Here is a 25,228-nt window from a genome sequence, read left to right as displayed (position 1 = left end):
AACACCCATTACTATGTTTATTGCAGCATTATTTACTATAGCTAAGATATGGAACCAACCCAGATGCCCCTCAGTAGATGAATGGATCAAGAAAATGTAGTATATACACACAATGGAATTCTATGCCTCCCTCAGAAAGAATGACATTGCCCCATTTGTTAGGAAATGGAAAGGCTTGGAAAAAATTATATTAAGTGAAGTAAGCCAGGCCCAAAGAAACATAGGTCCCATGGTTTCCCTTATTTGCAATATCTAGTATATGTCTGAGTCAAGCAGAAAAGGTCAGATAAGGTGATGTTAGGGAAATGAACCCTAAGATATGTATTCAAATGTTTTTTTTATTCTCATGCGATTGTTTCCAACACATTTACAAGATTATTTCTTTGTTGCTTTGTATGTTCCTCCCCCACTGTATAACCCCTGCTTTCACTGTATTTGATGTCAGTATAATTTGTGGAGGGGAAGGGGAAAAACAAATCGTTTAAGTAGAGATACAGGTGGACCCATTGCAACAATGAGATGTACAAGTCGTTATGTCGAAAATGAACTTTACAACTTTGGTGGGGGGGGTGAGGGGAGGATGGGAAGGGATGGGAAGGGGAAACTAAGGAGGAGGCAACAATGCTTGATAAGAAATGTACTCATTATCTTGCCCATGTAATTGTAACCCCTCTGTACAGTATTTTCACAATAAAAAAAAAAAACCCATTACACTGTTGTTTGAGAATAGCAAAACAAAAAAAGTACAGAGATGATTTTTTTTTCCCTCTACATAATTTCAGTGTGTCAATGTAGAGCCCAGATATGGAGATACAAAGTGCAATAATGCATTTAGGAAGTAAAGAACCTACCAAAGCAGCCTGCAGGGGATATAACAAGGTTTCCAATCATTTTGACCCAGAAGTGAATAAAACTTCCTCATAACCAAGGTGCAACAATACAAACTAGAAATGCTAACAGACAGTACAGGCCTTACTTTACCAAAAAGGTGTTTCCCTCTACTCCAGGTAAACTATGGTCTGTGGGCAAATCATTTTTCAGAAGTTGCTGGGGAAAATTGCGTACTTTGTGATATAAAACCTCTGAGACTTAAGTCTCCATATCTATGGAACACAACCATGTTATACACATACTGTCCATGGTGGTTTATGCACTATAATGAAGTGGCCGAGTGCTACAGCTGAAGTTACAGGGAGGAAATCAAAAATGTTCTAAGAAAGGTTAGTCGCTCCGGCACTAGTGTCACTCACTCATGTTGAACCAATACTACTCAAGGCTGTCTTCCTTCATCTGAAGTAAGTCTGCACTAATATACGGATGTTTTCCTCAGGAACTGGGAATTGGAAAAATTTCACCTACTGAATGCTTGCGTGACTCCAAATATTGTAATCACACTATCTACATACTCTTCAAAGGCTAAAATACTCAACTGAAATATAACAGAATAAACAAAGGCAAATATTTTAATGTCACCTTTTTTGAAAAAAAAATATCAATGTGATCATTAATTTATAGTTAGCAATGAAAGCAGTCAATCTGGCACATCAAAAAAGACAATTCTTAATATGCCTTTTTCTATATAATCTGACAGAACTGCTATTTAAGTCGTAAGTAATAAGATGGAGAAATTTGAAGTACAATTTTTAATTCTTGGCTCTAAAGCCTTATTTGGGAAACCACTATAAGGTCAAGGTGAAAGACTTATATTTTTACCTGTTATCAACTATTTTTCCCAATCAGGCCAAAATACCTCTTTTTTTAAATTTTTTTTATCAAGTTCACATTTGTTTATGGGTCACTAATGAAATGTGAGATACTTTTTAGTCCAGTAGGGGGACATTTAAGTAAATGACAATGGCATGGGAGATATAACACAGCTAAAGACTTAGAAAAGACTTCTTTGCTTCTAAAAATGTTCTAAGGGGTTTTGTTTTCCTACCAATATTAAATAAAGTTCTTATGAAAAATTAGACTGCTCTTCAATGAGCAGGTGAGTCTTCCATTTAAATGATCTTTATATATCCCTGAAGGTGCTATCCTGTCACCATTTAAGTGATGGATATTCAATTGAATTTTTCTGCATAAATAGTTCTGTTCAATCTAGAGACAAAGTAGTATGATAAAAGAGAGTCAACAATTCAATAAATATGCAAATTTCTAAAATTATTAAAATATACCTAAAAGTAACACAAGCCATCACACACAAGCTCAGAAGTATTCTCTCTTTTATAATAGAATTTTTTTTTTCATTGAATGTAGCTACTTTTCAAGCTTCCTCTTCTTTTTTCCTGGTTCATTAAGGTCATTTGAAGTATCTGCAGGAACACTTATTCCTGGTATCTAAAGTAATGCAAATAAGAAAAATAAGGTGATTAAACAAAATAAGAAATCTCACCTCATATCTTCTTCCATAATGCTTTCAATGTAAACAGATACAGAAGTAGAAGAGGGTAAAGGTAGTTACACACAAAGTACACTTACTTTCCACACAAAATAATGGTGATTAGGAAGCGTGAATGTTAGGCCTAGTCTCAGTGAGAAGCTTGTCCGTTGGACAGTGTTTTGTTTCTGTGCCAGTTCTGAGGTTTGAACTCAGGACTTGGGCACTGTCCCTGAGTAATTTTGCTTAATGCTAATATCCTATTCCTGAGCCACAGCTCCACTTCTGGCTCTGTGGTGGTTAAATGGAGATTAAAAGTCTCATTTCTACCCAGGATAACTTTGAACCACGATCCTCAGATCTCAGCTTACTGAATAACTAGGAATAGGCATGAATCATGGGGCACCCACTGCACTTGGAATTTAAAAATATAGATTGCAAAACTCAGAGTAAAGGTTGAGGAAGGCTAAACTAATGTTTTGATTTTTAAGACCAAGGACCTAAGAAGAATCTCATATGTCTAGTGACCTCAGGAAACCAGTGAGAAATGACTTACTATGAAAATATTTGGGCTATACACTATTCATAGGATTCTAACATTAAGTAGATATAGCATAACTGAATCTCTTTCACAAAATGTGCACTATTCTATAACACTAGAGAAATGAATAAGCTTGATCTCACCTGTGGTTCTACTAGGGCCATTCGGATTTTCTGATGCTGAAGATTGGATGAATCTAACATGATTTTCACTTTAACTTTATCAAACACATGAAACATGGTGCCTTCTATTTTAAGTGAAGGTGTCTAGAAAAAAAAATGTATCATACTTAATTGCTTCTTTCATTTGAAACGGTTTATAATTCTTTGTAGTATCTCATAAATTAAGTTTAAATTCAAGGATTACTATATCAAAACTTAATAATTGCAAAATTAACATACATCTAGGTATTCCACAAAATAAAAATTTTTACTGTTAGTCTCACATAAATATGAGCCCTTTATGTGCATATGTCATCCTTTCATTATGGCAGACCCAAAATATATATATTCCCATCAGAATATTGACTGAATAGAGGACAAAGTACTTGGGCATAGAAGAAACAGTTTTCTTCTTTCACAGACATAATTCTACTAAGTTTTGAGATATGAAGAATATTAGGTAAGAGGTTCAAGTAAACTAAAAACAAAAAAGACCCCTGAGCTATGAGCAGCCAAAATTATTTGGCCCAGATCTGTTTATGTACGATAAAATCTTACATGCTGTAAGAGAAACTAATCAAGTATACCATTTATATGTAGGAAGATAGAACTAAGTGAAAAATCTTGTGAGTAAAACCACAGTTTAGTTGGCATGATTAAATGTGGACTTTCTGAAATATATTTAGAGATTTACAATAAATTCCATAGCGTACAGAAATTATTAACATTTTACAGACACCATTTGTGACCTGGCAAAGAATTAGTGCTTCCCTCCCTAAGGAACAAAACAGAAATACTGTACCTCATCGTCATAAACAAGCTGTGGCTTTGGTTTGTCTTTTTCTTCAAAAAACACTGTACCTTCTAAGCCATACTTCGGAATTAACACCACAATAGCATTCTTTCTTACAAATAGAATATAGGCTTCTTCACTTACTATTCCTTTGCTTTTGAAAAATAACTGCAAAATAACATACAATCATATAACCATTTCAAATTAAAAAAAAAAAAAAAAGTCTCCTGAGATCACATAGAAGGCTACCTGGGTGTGAAAGGCTACAGATGCACGTTGAGCATACTGAGCCATTTTGTGCCGGAAATTGAGATTTTTACATATATCTGCAAGCTTGTGTTTGTCTGTCAACTCAGGGTAAGTACAGTCTGCTCCAATAGCTACAGCCAACAGACGATGAACAATTATATCTGCATATCTAGGTAGAGAAAGGAGAAATTAGAACCATGGCAAATTAGTATTAAAGCATCTTTTTAAAATTTATAATAAACTCTTTATCTCATTTAATTTCATAGGAAAAATACCTTCTAATGGGTGAAGTGAAATGTGTGTATATTGGTGATGCTAAGCCATAGTGATGAAAGTCATTATCCATTCCAGAACAGAAGTACACAGCTTGCATCATACAGCGAGTGGCTAAAATTCTCAACAGCGTGTTTAGATAGGGGAAAACAGGAGATTCAGCCTTGTCCAAAGAGTCAGCCAAAGCCTTGGCTGTATCCGTTTTAATTTCCAAATTCTGTGAAAAAAACCAGAGGGGAAAAGCACATCACATATTTCTAAATCAGTTCTATCATGTCTTCTAAATACAACTAAACAGACTAGACAAACATAGTGAGGTTATTTTCCCCCCTTTAAACACATAATCTGGACTAATACCTTTCATTCTTTGCCAAGAAGACTAAAAACAACTTTAAAAACAAGTAATGATTGTTTTATACAACATCAAACTTTAACACTTCCTGAATACATTTAAATGTACCAAGTATCAAGACTGTGAAGAGGCTCCAAGGAGGGTAGTGGTAGCAGTAGTACAAGTCTATGCTTGCTAATTACTTTGAGGGTAAAGAAAATAAGTAGATGCCTGCATTTTTCAGGCATGCCTGCATTTTTCTCTGCAGAGATTTTTCATTCAAAGTTGAAGGCCAAAAACGAGACACTGAAGTTCAGTAAGAACAATGTTCTGATGCCTCTAATTTAGCTTCTTCTTGCTATCTTAGAGACATATATCAAAAATATTTAACACCTCCCTTACTCTGCTCAAGTATTAGGAAAATTAAGACAATGCAAGAAAATCCAGTAACTTGAATGATAATACTTGGAGCAGAGAAGCTGATTCAGTGCTGATGGACTATGAAGATCTAAAACTAATACCACACTATTAGAATAATATCCTCATCCAATGTTGCGCCTTTCCTAGTTGTTTTCTAGACATGGAAGATGGGACTACGGTATGATCTAAGAAAACCAATGTAAAAATTAATATAAAATGTACACATTAAAAAATATATAGAAAAATGCTGGGCACTGGTGGCTCATACTGTAATTAATCTAGCTACTCAGGAGGCTGAGATCTGAGGATCATGGTTCAATGCCAGTCCGGGCAAGAAAGTCTGAGAGATTCTTATCTCCAATAAACCATTCAGAAAACTGGAAGTGATGCTGTGGCTCAAGTGGTAGAGAACTCACCTTGAGCTGAAGAGCTGAGGGACAGCACCCAGGCCCAGAGTTCAAGCCCCACAACCGACAAATACATATATTAAAAGTACACAAATATATATAAATATTAAAAGTATACCTAAAAATCTATTAGTCTGAGGTAAAGGTATACAGAACTAAAAAAGATTTTTCCTCTTTTCATGTATATCATAAATCACTTTTTTTGGGGGGGGTCTGGTCGTGGGGCCTGCCTGGGCGCTGTCCCTCAGCTCTTCAGCTCAGGCTAGCGCTCTACCACTTGAGCCACAGCACCACTTCCAGCTTTTTTCTTTTTGCTTATGTGGTGCTGAAGAATTGAGCCCAGGGCCTCATGCATGCAAGGCAAGCGCTCTACCACTGAGCCACCTTCCCAGCCCCCATAAATCACTTCTTATTTTAGGGTCATGACATAAAAAGGCCTGATCTAAGTTGATATAAAAGAAACAAATTTTTTGTAAATCTCTCAAGTTGAGAAGTTCACAGTAGCTAAATAAAGGATCGATATAGAAGAGTTTTATGTCCGGGATACTAATTTGTAGTATAGCTCAGACAAGACAAGCTTAGACAATAAGCTTAGACAAGAACATCTGCCTTTATCACAGGTGCTTCTCAAAGACCTAAAAGGATTTTATTAAGCAGATGCCAGTAAGACTATAAGAAAACATGACTGTGCCTAAAATAGATGACTTTTGAATGTACTGTATTTATAAACTGACATGTTGAATTGAAGCCACTTTGTACAACTACTGAAAGGTAATACAAAATTAAAAGAAACAACTACAGGCAGGGTTTTTGGTTTTTCTAAGTGCCAGTCCTAGGGCTTGAACTCAGGGCCTGGGTACTGTCCCTGAGCTTTCTTGATCAAGGCCAATGCTCTACCAGTAAAGCCAGAGCTCTTTCTCTAGCTTATTGGTAATTATTTGAGATAAGAGTCTCAAAAATGGGAACCATGGTCCTCAGATCTCATCCTGAGTAGCTAGGATTACAGGTGTGAGCCACCATTACTGGCTGTATTTTCATAATAAATAACAAAACTTTTTTTTACAGATGTGAAACAAATTCTACACTGTAGTGGGTAGATCCTAACACAAATATACACAATTTTCAAACTATAGAACCTTACCTTAGACTTAGCTGCTTTAACAAGAATTTCATAATTTGATGGAGGTGGAGCAGGATGTTTGCGAAGGAGAGCATGTTCAGAAAATTCTTCATGGATTTTTTTGGCAACAGAAATGTTAGCAAGTAACATAAATTCTTCCACCATGGAATTTGTTTCTCTACCAATGAAAAAACCATCAGACAAGAATCTGACACTTCAATGTAACATACTGATTCACAAATTTTATCTTTCCTGTCCACAAGATAAAGGAAGCATTTCCCTTGTAAACATTCATATGTGTAAACATATTTTAATAACTTATGTTTCTCATTTCTAAGCCACTATATTAATCATCTTATTTATGTATATATGCATTGAATAAACTTTACATATTAACTAGCACAGACATTACAATTACAGAAGAAAAATACAAGCTTTATAAAACTTAAGCATTTCATTTCCTATAGAGCCAATAAAAATATGATTTTTAAGGATAACAGTACTAAAAAAATTGGCAAAAAAAAGAACCAAAAATTACTTTGCTTCCTAAATCCAAGTTGAACATCATCAATAGCTAATATCTGAATCATTTTTACAATATTCTATGGGACAGGTACCACTCTAAGTCATAGAGGGCAGTCATATCATTTGCTGCAAATTGTGTAACAGTAGTAGAAAGGGTTATTCCAATCCTGGGTTTAGCTTCAAACCCCATGGTCTTCACCACTACCCTGACCCTACATCAGTGTATTTTATACAAAATAATTATGTAATTGCAGCAAAATTTTGTGTTTGCTATAAACCATTACTTGTAAAGTTCTAATATACCATACATCAAAGCAAATTGAGTCAAACTCAAAATCTTTCTATTAATACTTTCCTAGTGTTATACAAGACAAACTAAAAAGATCATTATCTGCTTTTCTAAATACTTAGTAAGCCAAGAACACTTCATAGTAATCATAATTCTTTTTTTTTTTTCCGGTTGGTCATGGAGCTTGAACTCTGGGCTTGGGCACTATCCCTCCGCTCTTCAGCTCAGAGCGCTCTACTGCTTGAGCCACTTCTAGTGGTTTATTGGAAATAAGAGTTTCATGGACTTTCCTTGCCCGGGCTGGCTTTGAACTGTGATCCTCAGATCTCAGCCTCCTGAAGAGCTAAGATTACAGGCGTAAGCCACCAACACCCGGCATAATCATAATTCTTATGGACATATTTTCAATATTGTTTTGATTATTAGCAAACAGACATTACATTTAAACAAAATCTTTATCTCCTGTCCCTCAAAAACAAATTACATACCTCAGTTCCTTTGTCTGTAGATCTATTGGGTCATGAGTTTCACTGTCCATGTGGAATCGAACTTCAGGAGAAGAGAGAGTCAAAGCCCTGAATAAAAAAGAGAGGTAAATAAGTCATATGCGCCAATTAGAGAGAAACCTCTGCAAGTGCTTCCTATCATATCAAGTGATCAAGAGTTCTTCTTCTGAAGGAGGAGGCTGCAATGCTTGGTAAGAAATGTATGCATTATCCTGCCCATGTAATTGTAGCCCCTCTGTACAGTATGTTCTCAAATAAAATAAAATAAAATTAAAAAAAAAAAAAAAGAGTTCTTCTTCTGAAGGCTACCAAGTTTTATATTGGGTTTATAAATAACTATTTTACAGATATGAGTTTGCAGAATACAGCAGAAAATCTGGATCACTGTATTCCTAAGTATTTGAGTATCTTCTTGTACCCAAACAATAAATTACTGGGTTACAAAAATTTGCAATCACTCTTACAAATGGCAGTATTTTATTTAGTATGGAAAACAATTTATTGAGGTGGGAGACAATGGAGAGGGTAAAAGGACACTACTATTAATAGATTAGTAATATCAGGAGTTGGAAGGTCTATAGTATATTCAACTCACAAAAAGGAGGTAAATGGGCTGGGAATGTGGCTTAGTGGTAGAGTGCTTGCCTAGCATGCCTGAAGCCCTGGGTTCAAGTCCGCAGTACCACATAAACAGAAAAAGCCAGAAGTGATGCTGTGGCTCAAGAGGTAGAGTGCTAGCCTTGAGCACAGAGAGGTTCAGGGACACTGCCGGAGCCCTTAGTTCAAGCCCCAGGATTGGCAAAAAAAAAAAAAAAAAGGAGATAACTATCATGGATATGTTACAAGGATTGATGCTATTAATTTTGGGAGCTATGTGCAGATAATGGACTAGGCAAAGGGCTTTACATGCATGATTCAGGAGGCTGAGGTCTGAGGATTGCATTTTGAAGCCAGCCCCAGCAGGAACGTCTGTGATAAGTGTATCTCCAATAAATCACTCACGAAAATGCTAGAAGTAGCACTGTGCCTTCAGTGGTACAGCACTAGCCTTGAGCAAAAGAAGCTCAGGGACAGCACCCCAAGACATCCCCCCACACACACACACAAAGGTAAATTCTCACAAGTCTACATACACAAGTCTAATATTTCTTCATAACCAAATTACATTCATTAAGTGAGCTCTAAATCAAACTAAAACTACTGAGGCTGAGTAATCTTGGATCATTATGAAGAAGTTCAATAACATAGAGAAGGAAAAAAAATACTGAGAGGGGTAAAGATAGTATCCCTTCCTCAATTACTCACCTGTATTACAAATTTTCCAGGAGGGATCCTATAAAGGAATCTGGCAAGTGGCTCTTTTGTGTATGTAAATGTGATGGAACTGGGGCTTGAACTCAAGAGCACATGCCTTTAGCTCTGCTTTGTCACTCAAGGCTGGTACTCTACAACTTGAGCTATACCACTAGTTCTGGCTTTTTTTGCTGGCTAATTTGTATGCCTCAGCTGGTTTGGAACCTCAACCCAGATCTCAGCCTTCTGAGTATCGAGAATTACAAGCATGAGCCACCAGCACCCAGCCTCTTAAGTCATGAAGTACTTAGCAAGCTCTACATCAGATCTACTATATGTTTACTATATATGTTTTCTAATATAGAAAAGCAAGGCATAGGGGGCTGGGAAGGTGGCTCAGTGGTAGAGCGCTTGCCTTGCATGCCTGAGGCCCTGGGTTCAATTCCTCAGCACCACATAAGCAAAAAGAAAAAAGCCGGAAGTGGCACTGTGGCTCAAGTGGTAGAGCACTAGCCTTGGGCTGAAGAGCTGAGGGACAGTGCCCAGGCCCAGAGTTCAGGCCCCACGACCGGACCCCAAATAAAAAAAAAAAAAAAAAAAAAAAAAAGAAAAGCAAGGCATACTAATCACGTTTTGTTTTTTACTTATTTCGATGGTACTGGGGTTTAAACTCAGAGCCTTGTGCTTGCAGCTCCACTGAGCCATGCCTCCAAGTCCTCCTTAACCACATTTTGATCCTTTTCTGGCTCATAGAACATATGTTATTTCAATCGAAGAGGATTAACAAGTGAAGAAAAAATACATAATCTCTTTAATTACTATTATCTCAATTCTCTCTAAGAAAGTCTGAGAAGATTTCATACTATCTTTAATTGTAACAGACTGACTGCTTACTTCAAAAGAAAAACCAATGCTTGATTGGAAATGTACTCATTACCTTGCTCATGTAACTGTAACCCCTCTGTACAGTATTTCACAAAAAACTTATTTAAAAAAAAGAAAAAAAAGTTTACAACTAAAAACTCATTCCTGTTTATGAGAAGCTTTATTATAAATGCAAATTTAGATAATCTGACTTTTAAAACTGCCAAATAAATATGGCTTCAATGTATGTCATATTTATTTGGCTTTTATTAGTTATTACTTTTTTTGCCAGTCTTGGGGGCTTGAACTCAGAATCTCCAGCTCTTGCTTGGCTTTTTCACTCAAGTCTGGCACTCTACCTACCACTGGAGCCATACCTAGACTTCTAGCTTCTTTTTGGTTAACTGGAAATAAAGAGTTTCACAGACTTTTCTGCCTGTACTAACTTGGAACCTCGATCCTCAGATCTCAGCTCCTAAGTAGGTATGATTATAAGTGTGAGCCACCAGAACCTAACTTTCTATAGAAGTCAAGGAATATGTAATTTAAGATCTTTAACTCAAAGACACTGATCAACCATCAAGTTATTAATCAGAATCAAACTACTAAAGCTTAAAAGACAGAAAATAGGATATTTCTACTTAAGTGTTTACTCAGCTTATTAAGTAATTCATTACTAAATTATCATAAAAAAACATTTAAAAACACAAGTCATCTTAATACCATGATTAATGAACTAAGATATATCTCTCTGGATATTTTAGAAACATACCCTTTTGCGATTCTTCCTTTCTTCAGAATTTTAGCTAGTTTATTTAGTCCACGGAGACTAGTGGTAATATCATCATTCATGGTGGCTGAGTCAATTCTCATCTGAGCCTCCGCATAAGTAAGAGATGCCTGACAAAGAACTCTATGTTAATATCATTTTTTAATTAAAAATTTTATATTAATATGTTTAATAACAAATGGTATATAAATATTCCAGAATTACAATATGATGATTTGTCTATGCCATTTATTGATTATTACAACTGAAAGTAACAAAGTTACTAGTTGTGTATGGGGGTACTAAAGAACCACCTAAAAATCTATTAATATTATTCTATAAGTGATCAAACTAGTTTACTATCAAAATCTATCTCATATTTTTGCTATTTAACTATGTTATAGCTCCTATTTCCACCACATAAACATCTATGATGTTGAGAAGCCTAAACTCAATGGGAAGGGAAATTCATAGCTATATACCTCACAGCAATGATTCCTGGCTCATTAGCTCTGACCTGAGAATTCACAAAATAAATACATGAAAGTAAAATGGCACTAGCCTTAATAAACTGTCTCAACTTTAATGACTTCCCCATTTCAATTAGTGTATAGTTAGGTAATGCTAGAATGAAACACAAAAGCGGGGTTCTTTTTCTCTAAAATCTTTCCAGAGGAAAGTCACTTCCCTGTTCACTGGCAAGATGAAAAGGAATCTAGATACTTCTACTTAGTACAAAATCCCTAAACCATAAATCCCTAAACTTATGTTCCTAAAAAGGGAACAAAACACAACAGAAAAAATGTAACATAATTGCAATTCAGCTAATACAAATGGACAAACAACTGCTTCTGTTCCTATTTCTTTCCAGATAGAAACAGCATTTTTCAGCTTCTTGAAAAACCATGGCTTCATTAATTAGACATCAGAAATAAGCAATTTAGGTACTGGATTTCTGAGAAGCAATGAATCTACTAAGGACTAAAAGTCCTCTTTCTAAAAAATATGTTTTATATGTCTACTATGTTTTTCTCTACCATTTCATTACACTGATCGAGGCTAGGAGAATTAGCTCACTAAAATTAAAACTACAAGTTTATGAATGCTTAAATAATTCACATAACACTATCAGTTTAACACTGCTTTCTTTCCAATTACTAATCATACCCAAAAGACAGACACTGAATCTAAATAAAAAAGCAGGTTATGGTTTGGAAAATAGATTGCAAAAAAAGGGGTTTGGAAAAACTTAGGGCTATTAGGTCAAAATGAGGGAGCCTTTGAAGGAATATGGCAGAAATGTAATAAAAGGCAAAAGAGGGAAGAGATACTCTGGTCCCACTGTGTCTGAGCACTTTCAGGATAGCCCTAGGAATCTGACTCTGACAAATCATTTCTATGAGAAAATGTGGAGACAGTAATTTCTAAAACAGTAAACATGCCGGGCGCTGGTGGCTCACGCCTGTAATCCTAGCTACTCAGGAGGCTGAGATCTGAGGATCATGGTTCAAAGCCAGCCCGGGCAGGAGAGACTGTGAGACTCCTATCTCCAATAAACCACCAGAAAACCGGAAGTGGCGCTGTAGCTCAAGTGGTAGAGCGCTCGCCTTGAACTGAAGAGCTGAGGGACAGCGCCCAGGCCCAGAGTTCAAGTCCCACAACCGACAAAAAAAAAAAAAAAAAAACAGTAAACATTTTTCATGAAAAACAACATCAAATACTGCGGTTCTTGAATTACAACCTAAGAATATCATTGTTCTAAGTATATAGGCTCTGTGAATTTCTAATACAACACTTCCACATATTTTTGAGTCATATTAAACAAATATTTAAATTCTTTTTTTTGGGGGGGGGGGTCCGGTTGTGGGGCCTGAACTCTGGGCCTGGGCGCTGTCCTTCAACTCTTCAACTCAAGTGCTCTACCACTTGTGCCACAGCACCACTTCCAGCTTTTTTCTTTTTGCTTATGTGGTGCTGAGGAATCGAACCCAGGGCCTCAGGTACACAAGGCAAGCGCTCTACCACTGAGCCAACTTCCCAGCCCCACAAATATTTAAATTCTTAAAATAAAACAAAAGAACTAGATCTTGCTGTAACACGGAAGAAAAATTTAACAGTATAAAGGCTTATACAATTAGACTTAATTTTTTTCAAAATCAATCAGAAAACTATTAAAAGTAGTAACAACTTTAAATATTGAAGACAAATCAGGACTCTAACCTTTGAGTTAATAACACTTTTGGTAAATCTTGTTTTTAAGATTTCAGCATTGTGATTCATTTCCCAAATACAGGAAAATGCCAACCTGTAGGAAAGAGTACATTTACTTATGGGAATCAACTAATAGATACAAACAGCCTTCTTGTGAAAAAAAAAGCATATATAAATACCTGTCAACGTTACATCTTAAGGAACACAAGTTAGAGCTGAGCAACTCTGGAACCATGTCAATCCTCTGTAAAAAAAACAACAGCAATTCCAATTAGCTATACCCATATCTTTTAGGTCCTACTCTCAAATGGCATTAAAAACAAAGTCTTTGTGATTAAGAGAACCCAGAAAATGTTAAATATAACATCTGTTTGTACAAAAGGACTTTATTTATTTATTTATTTATTTTTGGTCAGTTGTGGGGCTTGAACTCTGGGCTTGGACACTGTCCCTGTGCTCTTCAGCTCAAGGCTAGTGCTCTACCACTTGAGCCACACAGCCACTTCCGGGTTTTCTGGTGGTTAATTGGAGATGAGAGTTTCTTGGATTTTCCTGCCCAGGCTGGCTTTGAACCACGATCCTGATCTCAGCCTCCTGAGTAGCTAGGATTACAGGTGTGAGCCACCAGAGCCCAGCCAAAAGGACTTTTTTGTGTGTGTGACAGTCCTATACTCAAGGACTTAAACCAGGGACTAGGCATTGTCTCTGAGCTTTTGTGCTCAAGGCTAGCACTCTATAAACAGCCACTGCTCCATTTCTGGATTTTTGGTGGCTAACTGGCAATGAGAGTCTCATGAACCTTTTTGCCTGGGCTGGCTTTGAACCACAATTCTCAGATATCGGTTTCCTAAGTAGTCAGGATTAGTCATGAACCACAACTAAAAGGACTTTTTACAGAATGAAAGTAATGTCAGAAAACTGGACTACATTCCAGGGGACTAAAGTTTTAAGTCCTCTGAACAACAGCTCCCCCATCCTGCTGCTTGTCTTCTAAACCTTGAAATCACCAGAAGTTATAAGCTACTTGATAACTGACAGCTCTTTGCCCGCCTTTCCCCAAGGCTTAGCAACAAAAAAATGGTGTTTTAAAAATACTGAGAGCTGGGCGCTGGTGGCTCACGCCTGTAATCCTAGCTACTCAGGAGGCTAAGATCTGAGGATCGCAGTTCAAAGTCATCTCGGGCAGGAAAGTCTGTGAGACTTATCTCCAATAAACCACCAGAAAACCGGAAGTGGTGCTGTGGCTCAAGCAGTAGAGTGCTCACCTTGAGCTGAAGAGTGCAGGGACGCACCCAAACCCAGAGTTCAAGCCCCACGACCGACCAAAAAAAAAAAAAAAAAAAAACTTAAGCCCTGATTTCAGGTCCCAGGACTGGGAAAAAAAAAATAATGAGATATACAGAGAGGAGTGGGAAACTAACATTTATGAGAAAAAGGCTACCTTTGATCATGAATCTAAAATAGATAAAATAAGCTAAACCATCCTATCACTTTCTCATTCATTCTATGCTTAATTCATTCTATGCTTAATGCCACATAATCATTTATGTCAATTTCATTTACATTGGACCAGTAAATAATTAGAAAATTGCAATATTTTCAGCAACTTAGACAACCTAATTTCATGTACTTACTTTAATAAAATATGGATTCAAACTTTCTACTAATTCTAGTACAAACTGTTTAAAGATTCACTGACCACTTTTAGAAGTTCACAGCCAAATTAGGCTACATAGAAAGACCCTACCTCAAAAAAATAAATCAAAGCCAGGAGTCAGTAGTTAATGCCTATAATCCTAGCTACTCAGAAGGCTTAGATCTGAGGATCATGGTTCAAAGCCAGCCAGGCAGAAAGTCTGTGAGAAAACCAGAAGTAGTTCTATGATTCAAAGTGGTAGAGCACTAACCTTGAGGAAAAGAGCACAGGGACTGTGCCCAGGCCCTGAGTTCAAGCCCCACAACAGACCAAAAAAAAAAAAAAAAAAAAAAGGAACATACAATTAAGAAAAGCACCTCCCACCCCAAACTCATGATTATCACAAGATTTTAAATTCAACACATACCTTCTCACAAAGATACACAGTTGTGCCTCTTCTTGCGGATTCTTGATCCAAGGCATTTCCTGGCCTAATAAAATGACTAACATCGGCAATATGAACACCAACCTTAAAATGATAAAAAAACAAAATGGAGTTTAAATGAGAACTTAGGTAAATTAAAAAGTGCATCAGTCACATCATTCATTTTGCAGCTATAGTTTTGTAAGTTTAATTCACAATTCGATGTTGGGTCAAAAGAAAGAAAATGAACTCAAGGCTAAGTGGCTCAAGCCTGTATTTACTGCATATTAAGAGGAAGAGATAAGGATCAAAGTTTGAGGCCAACTTGGACAAGAAATTAGCAAAACTTTTTGTCAGCAAGGAAGCAAGGCATGAAAGTACATGCCTGTGTAGCTATGTGGGAAGACAGAGGGCTGAGACAGGTCTAGGCAAAAGATTTAAAAAAGCACAGCATTTTATTTTATTTTAGTCAGAATAGTATGAACCCCCTGAATACCTCCAAATTGCCATTAGAGAGCTCTCTACAATGTAAAGCATCATCTATATCAGTACAGCCTGGAGGGTCCACACTGCAAACACAAAGATGCCTCAGGTCTTCTCGGTTTTTCATGTCCTAGAATTTACATTAAAGAAATATTTAACTAGTACAACTCCAACATGGCTCTTGTGAAATCAATAATAGTATCTCTATAAAATAACTGTAACTTGTCGACAACTGCATGATTTGGAACCTTTTCCCTGCCTTTGAAAAGCTTGACATAGACTACTGTGTCCTGCCTAGAAGACTTGAGTTTTCAGTTAAAGAACAAATGATTTAGGTAATTAATACCTAACAGTGCTTTAAGTAGCAATAAATGTGGGAAAGGAAGGAGGAATATGGGTCCTGATAATTTCCAAATACATACAGAAATCAACAACAGCATAAAGTCATGGGCAATCCATTTAACTTGCCTGATCCGTAATGCTCCAGGGCATCTTGGGCAGGAAGCTGAGAACAGCCTGGGAGAAGGGCTGATGAGGAACATCATGCTCCAGCAACAGAACCTCTGTTTCTGTCTCCTTCTCTCCAACATCACCTAAATTTTTTACAAAGTGGCCCTAAAACGAAAAAGTATTATAGCCAGTTGACATTGTATTATTCTATTAAATTCTCCAGTATTCTATACATCTTTTCAGTATTTCTGAATATCTCTAATAACTACTTAGACCCTTTTCTAAATTAAAAAATAACAAGACTTTTTAACCGATTTACAATGGGCCCAAGTTCTTCTATTATAGAGCATCTGGTTATCTACTATGAAATGTCAAGATTAACCCCGGTGGCTTGGCTGATAGCTGAAGATCATGGTTCAAAGCCAGCCAAAGCAGGAAAATCCATGCAATTCTTATCTCCAACTAACCACCAGAAAACCAGAAGCCGTGCTGGGGCTCAAGGTAGTAGAGCACTAGCCTGGAGTACAAAAGCTCAGGGACTGTGCCCAGGCCCTGAATTCAAGCCTAATATCGACCAAAAAAAAAAAAAAAAAGATTCAAAAGAGCCAGGTGCTAGTGGCTCTTGCCTATAATCCTAGCTATTCACGAGGCTAAGATCAAAGCCAGCCTGTGCAGGCAACTCTGTGAGACACTTATCTCCAATAAACTACTCCAAAAAAAAAAGCCAGAAGTGGAGTTCACCTTGAGCAAAAAGCAGCTCAGGGACAGCACCCCAGGCCCAGATCAGCAAAAAAGTGAGGGAGGAAAGACTCTTGGAATACACATGTATAGAACATATACATGTATATAATACACAGGCCCAAATCAGCCAAAAAAAAAAAAGTGAGGGAGGAAAGACTCTTGGAATACACATGTATAGAACATATACATGTATATAATACACAGGCTCAGATCAGCCAAAAAAAAAAAAAGTAAGGGGAGGAAAGACTCTTGGAATACACATGTATATAATATACATGTATATAATGATATTTAAATAGCTCCTCCTCCCCATATAATACATAATAATTTTTTAAAGCTTCAAAATTTATTGATTAAAATCTATATAGGACTCCATTCTTTCTGAAGATGTGATCAGTAAAAGTTGTTTGGCAATTTGAGTAAAAATCATAATATATATTGGAATTCCATAAAATTTACTTTAAAATTATATACATTAACAGAAAACTGTGAAATATCCATTTCCCTACAACTCCAATACAGAAGTATTCTACTTTCCCTAAAAGCAACAATATTATTCACAAACCATTAAATATTCTAGAATAAAAACAGTTTTTTAAGCTTACATTTGGATATCTGGAATTTCTGGGCCAACCATCAATAGCAACAATAATTCTTCGTCCTTCTAATGTAGAAGCCTGTCTGGTTTCTATCCGAATTCGTGGGATTCTCTTATCAGCAGGTGTAAAGAGATGTCTTCTTGACTACAAAAAATTAAGAAATAAGGTGTTTTGTTTTTTAATGCTGAGTATCAATCCTATGCTAGCAGGAATTCTAATGTTACTGAACTATACCCCAGCCCAGGAAAAAATAATCTCTCTCATACACATATATACACATCTGAGAACAGAGGCAAAAGAAAGGCTGAAGTTCTAATCAATATTGACCATATCTTTTTTTTAAACAGTAATATGCTTTTTACTTACCTCTTTAATGTCAGACTTGAAAAGCATGCCACAGTATGGTCTCCAATTCCTTTTTATTATTCCTACAACTCTACCCGTAGGCTTTAACATTTTTTCACTGACAACAGTCTTGAGCTGAGATATGAAAATTAAAATCTCTAGTTAATTTACTCCAAGTATGACAAGTCAATCTCCCTCCAAAATAAAGTATATTAAATGGACACTAGTACACTCGGATAGTAAATTATGACATAAAATTCAGAATGTTTCAAAATTCTAGAAAAGAACGTGCTCATCCAAACCATTGAAATGGTTCCATGAAACAAACCACTGCAAAAATGGTTGATCAAAACAAAAAGTATGACTGGAGGGGCAACTCAAGCAGTAGATATAGCCTGCCTAGCAATCATGAAGTCCTGAATTCAATCTCCAGTGCCATAGATAAATAATAACTGCATAAATGTCAGAATTCACTTTTTGGCTTTATTGTAAGTATTTACTGATTAACATACAAGCCTAAGAATTAGAATAGGAAGAGTTTATTAAGCCTACAGAACTATAATTTCATTCAATAAATCTAAAAACAATAAAACTTACTAGTAAACTTTCTCCAAAGTGAGGTGATAGCACACGGAATGAATGAGACTGACTGGAGTATATTGTAAATGTGGAAACATAAGAATGAAATTCCCTCCTGTATAAGTAGTGTAATATTTAACAATATAGATATACAGACAAAAGTTAAAACCTGCTTAGTTGCATACCATACGTTCTCTCTCCTCTTCTTTTTCTACATCATCCTCATTTTGTCCTTCATCTTGTAAAACCACAGAAGATGGTGCTACCCACTGACTCTTAGGGAGAAGCTCCACAGCCACAATATCTTCATGAACAGCTCGGTTTAAGTGTTTCAGCCCTTGTAAGATTATCTATTCAAACAACAAATGGCATGGGCTCAAGTACTTTTAGTAGCAGTCACAGAAATATTAGGTAAGAGAAGTTTATGTGAACTAAAATATCTCTATGTAATCCCTAATTCTCTTCATATTTCCTGCGTGGCTTTCCTGTAGTCCACACCTTCAATTTCTAAAGTTTTAAGTAAAAAAATATACAAGTAAGAAAATATAAAAAGCGGGGCGCTGGTGGCTCACGCCTGTAATCCTAGCTACTGAGGAGGCTGAGATCTGACGATCATGGTTCAAAGCCAGCCCAGGCAGGAAAGACGTGAGACTCCTATCTCCAATAAACCACCAGAAAACCAGAAGTGGCGCTGTAGCGCTGTAGCTCAAGTGGTAGAGCGCTCACCTTGAGCTGAAGAGCTTAGGGACAGCGCCCAAGCCCAGAGTTCAAGCCCCATGACTGACCAAAAAAAAAAAAAAGTAATAAAATATGGCTGCGACATGTGACACGAACAGTATTTGTCCTAACTAGCTATAAAATACAAAACAGAATCCTCTAATCTTATAGTTCCTGGTGAATATTTATTCTCTTAAAAGTAATGTAACAGCAAGTTCTTTTCTTCAATAACCAAGTTCCCAAAAAGCTGATCAATTCTACTAGTATTTATGTCTTCCTTCAAACTGCAAAAAAAGTTAAATTTAAATTCTCAAACAAAATTTTTAAGCATACTAAATAAAGAGAATGAACAATGAAATATTTTAGCATTAAAGAATTTATGCACTCTGGCTGGGAATGTGGCTTAGTGGAAGAGTGCTTGCCTAACATGCATGAGGTGCTGGGTTCAATTCCTTGCTACCACATAAACAAAAAAATAAATAAAATAAATGAAATTTAAGCTAAAAAAGCTTTAAGAACAATAACAAAAAAGAATTTGTATACTTACCTCTTTATTTTCTTCAGTATCTCCATGAATCCATACTGTAGCTTCTAAATAATTTTCCCTGCTAGCTCTAAATGTTCCTTGAAGGTATGAACCAGATTTTATGCCTTGCTGCAGCTTACTTAAAGGAAGATGCTCTGAAAATATTACTTTTCCACTTTCTATTTCATTCTATAAAATAAGCCCAAAGATGCAACAAGTCACTGTTCATTCAATGTATAATTACATTGAATGTAATTAGTATCAGGCAATTTTTTAAAAAATCTACATTATGGAACATTTACCTATGATTTTAAGAGAATAAAGCAAAATGTTTCTTCTAGACCAATCCTATCCACAGCAACTTTCTGTGATAAAGGGTATAATCATTGTGTGCCTAGCCACTAGGCACAAGTTTCTCTGAATCATACAACTGAAAAACTAAATTTGAACCAAAACTTAGCCACATTCAACTAATTACTACAAAGTCATAAGGCAATTCTAAATTTGTATTCCAAAAATCAAGTTCAGTTTTTATCTTTTATTGTTTATAAGACTTTTAGTCATATAAAGTAGCTAGTGGAAAAAGAAGATTAAAGATTAAATATGGGGGCTAGGAAGTTGGTGGTTCAGTGGTAGAGTGCTTGCCTCCCATGCATGAGGCCCTGGGTTTGATTCCTCAGCACCATATAAACAGAAAAAGCGGGAAGTAGTGCTGTGGTTCAAGTGGTAGAGTGCTAGCCTTGAGCTGAAGAACTCAGGGACAGTGCCCAGGCCCAGAGTTCAAGCCCCACAACTGACAAAAAAAAAAAAAAAAAAAAAGATTAAATACTGTAATCCATGAGACAGTGTTCATACCTATAATCCTAGCTATTTAGAAGGCTGAGGTCTAGAAGATCATGGTTCAAAGCCTACCTGGGCAAAAAAGTTTGCTAGACTCCATCTTCAAAGTAACCAGCAAAAGGCAGAGCTGAATATGTGAAGTGGCAGAGCACCAACCTAGCAAGCACAAGCAATAGCTTTATGTAATAGGGCTTTTTTTTTTCTTCTAATACTAGGATTTGAACTTAGTATATTTTTTATTCAGCTTGCTTGCTTGGGACTTGCTCAGCTTTCTTACTTATGTATGGCTGGTGCTCTACCATTTGAGCCATTCCTCTAGCTCAGTTTTGCTGGTTAACTGGATATGAAATCTTTTCTTTTTTTTTGGTCGGTCGTGGGGCTTGAACTCTGGATCTGGGCATTGTCCCTCAGCACTTCAGCTCAAGGCTAGTGCTCTGCCACATGAGCCACAGCACCACCTCTAGAGATGGAGTCTAGAGGACAATTCTGCCTGAGTTGGCTTCAGACCATGATCCTCCAAGACTTACCCTACTGATTAAATAGGAATATAGGTCTGAACTACCAGCTCCTAGCTAGGTCAGCCTTTTCTATGATTTTCTTCCCTCCTCTTTTGGGCTTTATATTGACTGTACTGCCTACTACTTATTTATTTCACAAACTACTACTACGTATTCCCAAATCAACTATGGATTCTGTTCACTTCCTCATCAAATAGAGCCACTCTGTATTGAAACTGTATTTTCTAAAGTCACTTCATTTAAAAATGGCATTTCAGTACCCTTGTTTATAAATTCTTGTTTATAACCCACTTCTATTTCTATTTTACCTCACAGTCTTATACTCCAATTTTTGAATTTTACAACTGTAAGTCTTATATCCCAAAATGCTTAATATTTTTACTTTTCAAATATAGAACCAACACATACCCCTTCTTCAGACAAGCAAGCAAGACGATCTATGAGTTCAGGGTTAGCTGTCAGGCTCTTTATGTATTCTTCACCTGAAAAATAAAACAAGCCAATACTATTCTCCTGTGTGTGTGTGTGCTGTTTGTGGGGCTCAAAGTCAAGGCCTCATGCTCTATTCAGCTTTTTCTGCTCATGGCTGGTGCTCTCCCACTTGATTACATCTCCATCCAGTTTTCTGCTGGTTAAACAGACATGAGAGTCTCAAGGATTTGATTGTCCAGGCTGCTGACTCCAAACTATGATCCTCAAAACTCAGCCTCTTGGGGGCTGGGAAGGTGGCTCAGTGGTAGAGCGCTTGCCTTGCATGCACGAGGCCCTGGGTTGGATTCCTCAGCACCACATAAGCAAAAAGAAAAAAGCCAGAAATGGTGCTGTGGCTCAAGTGGTAGAGCGCTAGCCTTGAGCTGAAGAGCTGAGGGACAGCGCCTAGGCCCAGAGTTCAGGCCCCACAACCAGGCACCCCCCCCCACCCCCCGCCAAAAAAAAAACAACTTAGCCTCTTGAATAGTTAGGATTATTAGGCCTACAACTGACATTTTTTTAAAATTTAAAGTGTCTCATTTTCTTGAGATAGGAAATACATGAATAATCTTGCTGAAAATAGGGCATTAAAAAAAATTAAAATGAAAACAAATTTGTTAATGTATTCAAGCAAAGAAGTGGGTTTAGCACACCTGTGATTTTACTGCTAAGTAAACTGAAGGTGGTAAGGGAAAAATTGCAGCCACTGAGCAACCAAACTTTAAAGTTTGGTTTAAAACTTTGGAGTTGAAACTACAATGTAGAAATTAAGAAAATCGGGCTGGGAGTTTAGCCCAGAGGAAGGGCGCCCACCCAGCGTGAGCAAGGACCTGGGTTCGGTCCTCAGCCCTGGAAAAAAAAAAAAGAAATTAAGAAAATCACATGAAATTATATAGGATAATAAAAATATAAAGTAGTCAACCAATCATCTGACCAGAATCTTGATATGTACTTGCAAAATTGCAGCAATACATTCTACATTGAAACAGGTGAGCCGGGCACAGGTGGCTCACGCCTATAATACTAGCTACTCAGAAGGCTGAAAACTGAAGATCACGGTTCAAAGCCAGCCCAGTCAGGATGTCCATGAGACTCTTTTCTCCAGAAAACCAGAAGTGGTGCTGTGGCTAAAGTGATAGAGCATTACCTTGAGGTAAAGAGCTCAGGGACAGTGCCCAGGCCCAGAGAGATCAAGACCCATGACAGACAGACAGACAGACAGACACACACACACACACACACACACACACACACACACACACACACACACACACACACACACACACACACACACACACACACAAGCCCACAAAACTTACAGGTGAAGGCTGGTATTCCTTCTTCTACAGCTTTCTCTTTGTTTTTCTTGTCATTTGTTATAAAGATAACTTGTAGTTGATTTTCCGCTGACATCTTCTTAAAATGTTCATTGTACCATTTTGCTGCTACTCGAATGGCTCTATCATTTCTGTCATTAGCATTTTCTCCCTGTTCTTGTTCTACATAGGTTTCTCTAGATGTAAAGGGAAACAAATAGAAATAAGAAAAATCAACAGAACCAAGAATATGTAAAAAGTCTTAGTAAATAAATGTTCAACAACTAAACTGAAATCCATTGTGTGCCCATTTTCACTTGAATATACTTATAGCTAACAGAAAAATAACAAATTTCTTACATTTACATTTTTAAGACAATTTGCTTAGGAATGAAAAAATTATTAATAGGACAATAACAAGGGTAAAATAGTTTTACTTCACAAAAGGAGTTCAAGAAAAAGATTTAGACCTTAGGTTGGCACATTAAATAATAGATTTTTGGAACAAACTAATACAACTTTGGGACCTTGTAATAAGACTCCATTCAAAGTGTAGATTACCAGCAATTCCTACATGCTACAAATAGCATGATTAGATGACTCAAGAATAAATGATTCTACTGTCAATACATGCCAAAGACTATATAATGACTAAAAAACCAGATATAGGTATGACTACATTTTTCTACTCTGAACTCTTAGTACGTAAGCACATTTATCTATTTCTTTGTTAAATCCAGTACAACGGGATCTAGCTTACAAAGATAATAGTTTCAGTATTGACACATCTACATGAATAGTTTTTAGTATTATTATATTGTTCCTTATTAAATATATCTGTTAATGTGTTAAGCTTACTGAGAAAAACCATGGTCATAAAGTTGAGTTTGTTTGTTTTTTTAACATGACTAAAGTATTAACATCCTAAATGAGGTTTGCCTAGTGTCTTAAGTATGTTCCCATCAGTCTATGGTTGTGAAGGCCTACTCACAGCACTTGAGCTATCCACAAAAACTTGCCAGTATTGAGAAATAAATGATGTTTGTTTCTATATTTCAAGGAAGTGCAACGAGTAAGAATGCAAGGAAAAAGTCTACAAATACCTTATTGAAGCAGAATTAAATCCTGTCACTTTAAGAACCAACTTAAAATGAAAGTTTTGGAACTACAACCATTATAGCTTGAGTGTCAGGAGACCTTGCTTGTTGCCTTGACCTCACCTATGCCCATGTAACTTCGTAAGATCCACACAAAAAGCCTACCAAACTATTGTTTATCTTTGATACTGGCACAAATTACTTGAGGTAATCCTTTCTTCAATTTAGCTAGTGAGATGGTTCTGCAATACTGAATTTTCCTTACCTATGATGCTCATTAGTGAACGTGTAGAAATGCTTCTCCTGGTTATTAGTCACATCTCTGATGCGCTTATATATAGGAGCACTACGATTCCTCACTTCCTGGAGGACTGTCTGTAGCACAATCACATTCCTGATGGCAGGGTCCTCTAGAACATCGATCTTAAAAGAAAAAGAAAAAGTTAACTTTTCCTATATTCATTTATAGAAGAGCTTCTGCCAAACACAATCCTGTCACAGTTGAAAAACACTGACTGTATAGTACTCTAGGGAGTTACTTTGGTATAGGAAAAGTGACAATAGTCACTGAACCCTTTAGATCTAGGGGAGAAAAGCACTCCAAGAGACCCATCACAAAACGTGGTAGAATCAACGCTATAAATAAATACATTGGCCCACAGAATTTTTGTTCGTAGGCACTTACAATCTGCCTGAGGGGGAGTCTCAATCAGGAGGCCACGGAAGCCCAGCTCCCCAGCTTCCAGACACTTATAATCTATAGGCAGAAGAGACATCAAGCGTTAGAAAATTCACGTGCCTAAAAAGGAAGACTCCAAAAACTAAAAAGAAGGAAAAAAACAACAACCTACAGAAAAGAACCTCGTCCTGGAAAGCAGGAAGACGGGGTCCTTAAGCCTCCTCTCCTAAAATACTGCCAGCGCCCCGCCTCCCTGGGCCTCAGTTTCCCCGCCCCGCCCCCTGCCCCGCGAGGGCCGCCGTCGCCCGCGTGCTGCCAGCCCTTCCACGCACCTGGTGCAGCAGCACGTTGGTGTCGGGCAGCAGGTAGTGCGGTCCCGGCCAGAGGCTGCTGGCGGGGTCGAGCGGCTGCGGTTCCAGGGCCGGCCCCTCGTGCGCCCGCCCGCACGCCGTGCAGCCCGGGGCCCCGCAGCCGATGTCGTCCCGCAGGTAGTGCTCGCGCACGATCTTCATCACGCCGCCCGCGCGGGTCTTTTTTAAGAACGTCTTCGACTTAAGCATCTCGCCGCGCAGCACCGTGGAATCCCGATCGCGGCCGAACTCTCCGCAGCCAATGGGCCTCAACCCTGAGGCGCAGAGGCACGACTCTTAACAGCGCCCAAAGGTTTCCCTCTTC

At 37.4% G+C, this 25,228-nt stretch overlaps 1 protein-coding gene across 2 annotated transcripts; it reads right to left on the bottom strand.

Annotated features, from left to right (window-relative positions):
- Positions 1-552: 552 nt before the first annotated feature.
- Dis3 (DIS3 homolog, exosome endoribonuclease and 3'-5' exoribonuclease) lies at positions 553-25,226 on the bottom strand. Of its 2 annotated transcripts, none has more exons than XM_070002861.1 (21): positions 24,886-25,226; positions 24,140-24,297; positions 22,781-22,974; positions 21,399-21,472; positions 19,654-19,821; positions 18,575-18,739; positions 17,832-17,945; positions 17,472-17,609; positions 16,144-16,290; positions 15,689-15,805; positions 15,196-15,297; positions 13,312-13,376; positions 13,142-13,226; positions 10,925-11,052; positions 7,978-8,064; positions 6,697-6,853; positions 4,400-4,614; positions 4,125-4,293; positions 3,885-4,043; positions 3,065-3,187; positions 553-2,340 (listed from the first exon to the last, which is right to left on the bottom strand). In XM_070002861.1, the coding sequence occupies exons 1-21, from the start codon at positions 25,111-25,113 to the stop codon at positions 2,260-2,262; spliced, it is 2,874 nt and encodes a 957-aa protein (XP_069858962.1). In that variant the 5' UTR covers positions 25,114-25,226; the 3' UTR covers positions 553-2,259. The 2 variants fall into 2 exon arrangements, with proteins under 2 accessions (XP_069858962.1, XP_069858963.1); XM_070002862.1 differs by lacking the exon at positions 24,886-25,226 and adding an exon at positions 24,560-24,631.
- Positions 25,227-25,228: the final 2 nt, after the last annotated feature.

The sequence above is a fragment of the Dipodomys merriami genome, unplaced genomic scaffold (assembly GCF_024711535.1).
Source record: "Dipodomys merriami isolate MVZ:Mamm:240054 unplaced genomic scaffold, mDipMer1.0.p SCAF_6, whole genome shotgun sequence".
NCBI lineage: Eukaryota > Metazoa > Chordata > Mammalia > Rodentia > Heteromyidae > Dipodomys > Dipodomys merriami.
The sequence above is the reverse complement of the archived record's forward strand: the minus strand, read 5'-3'. Positions and strand labels throughout refer to the sequence as shown.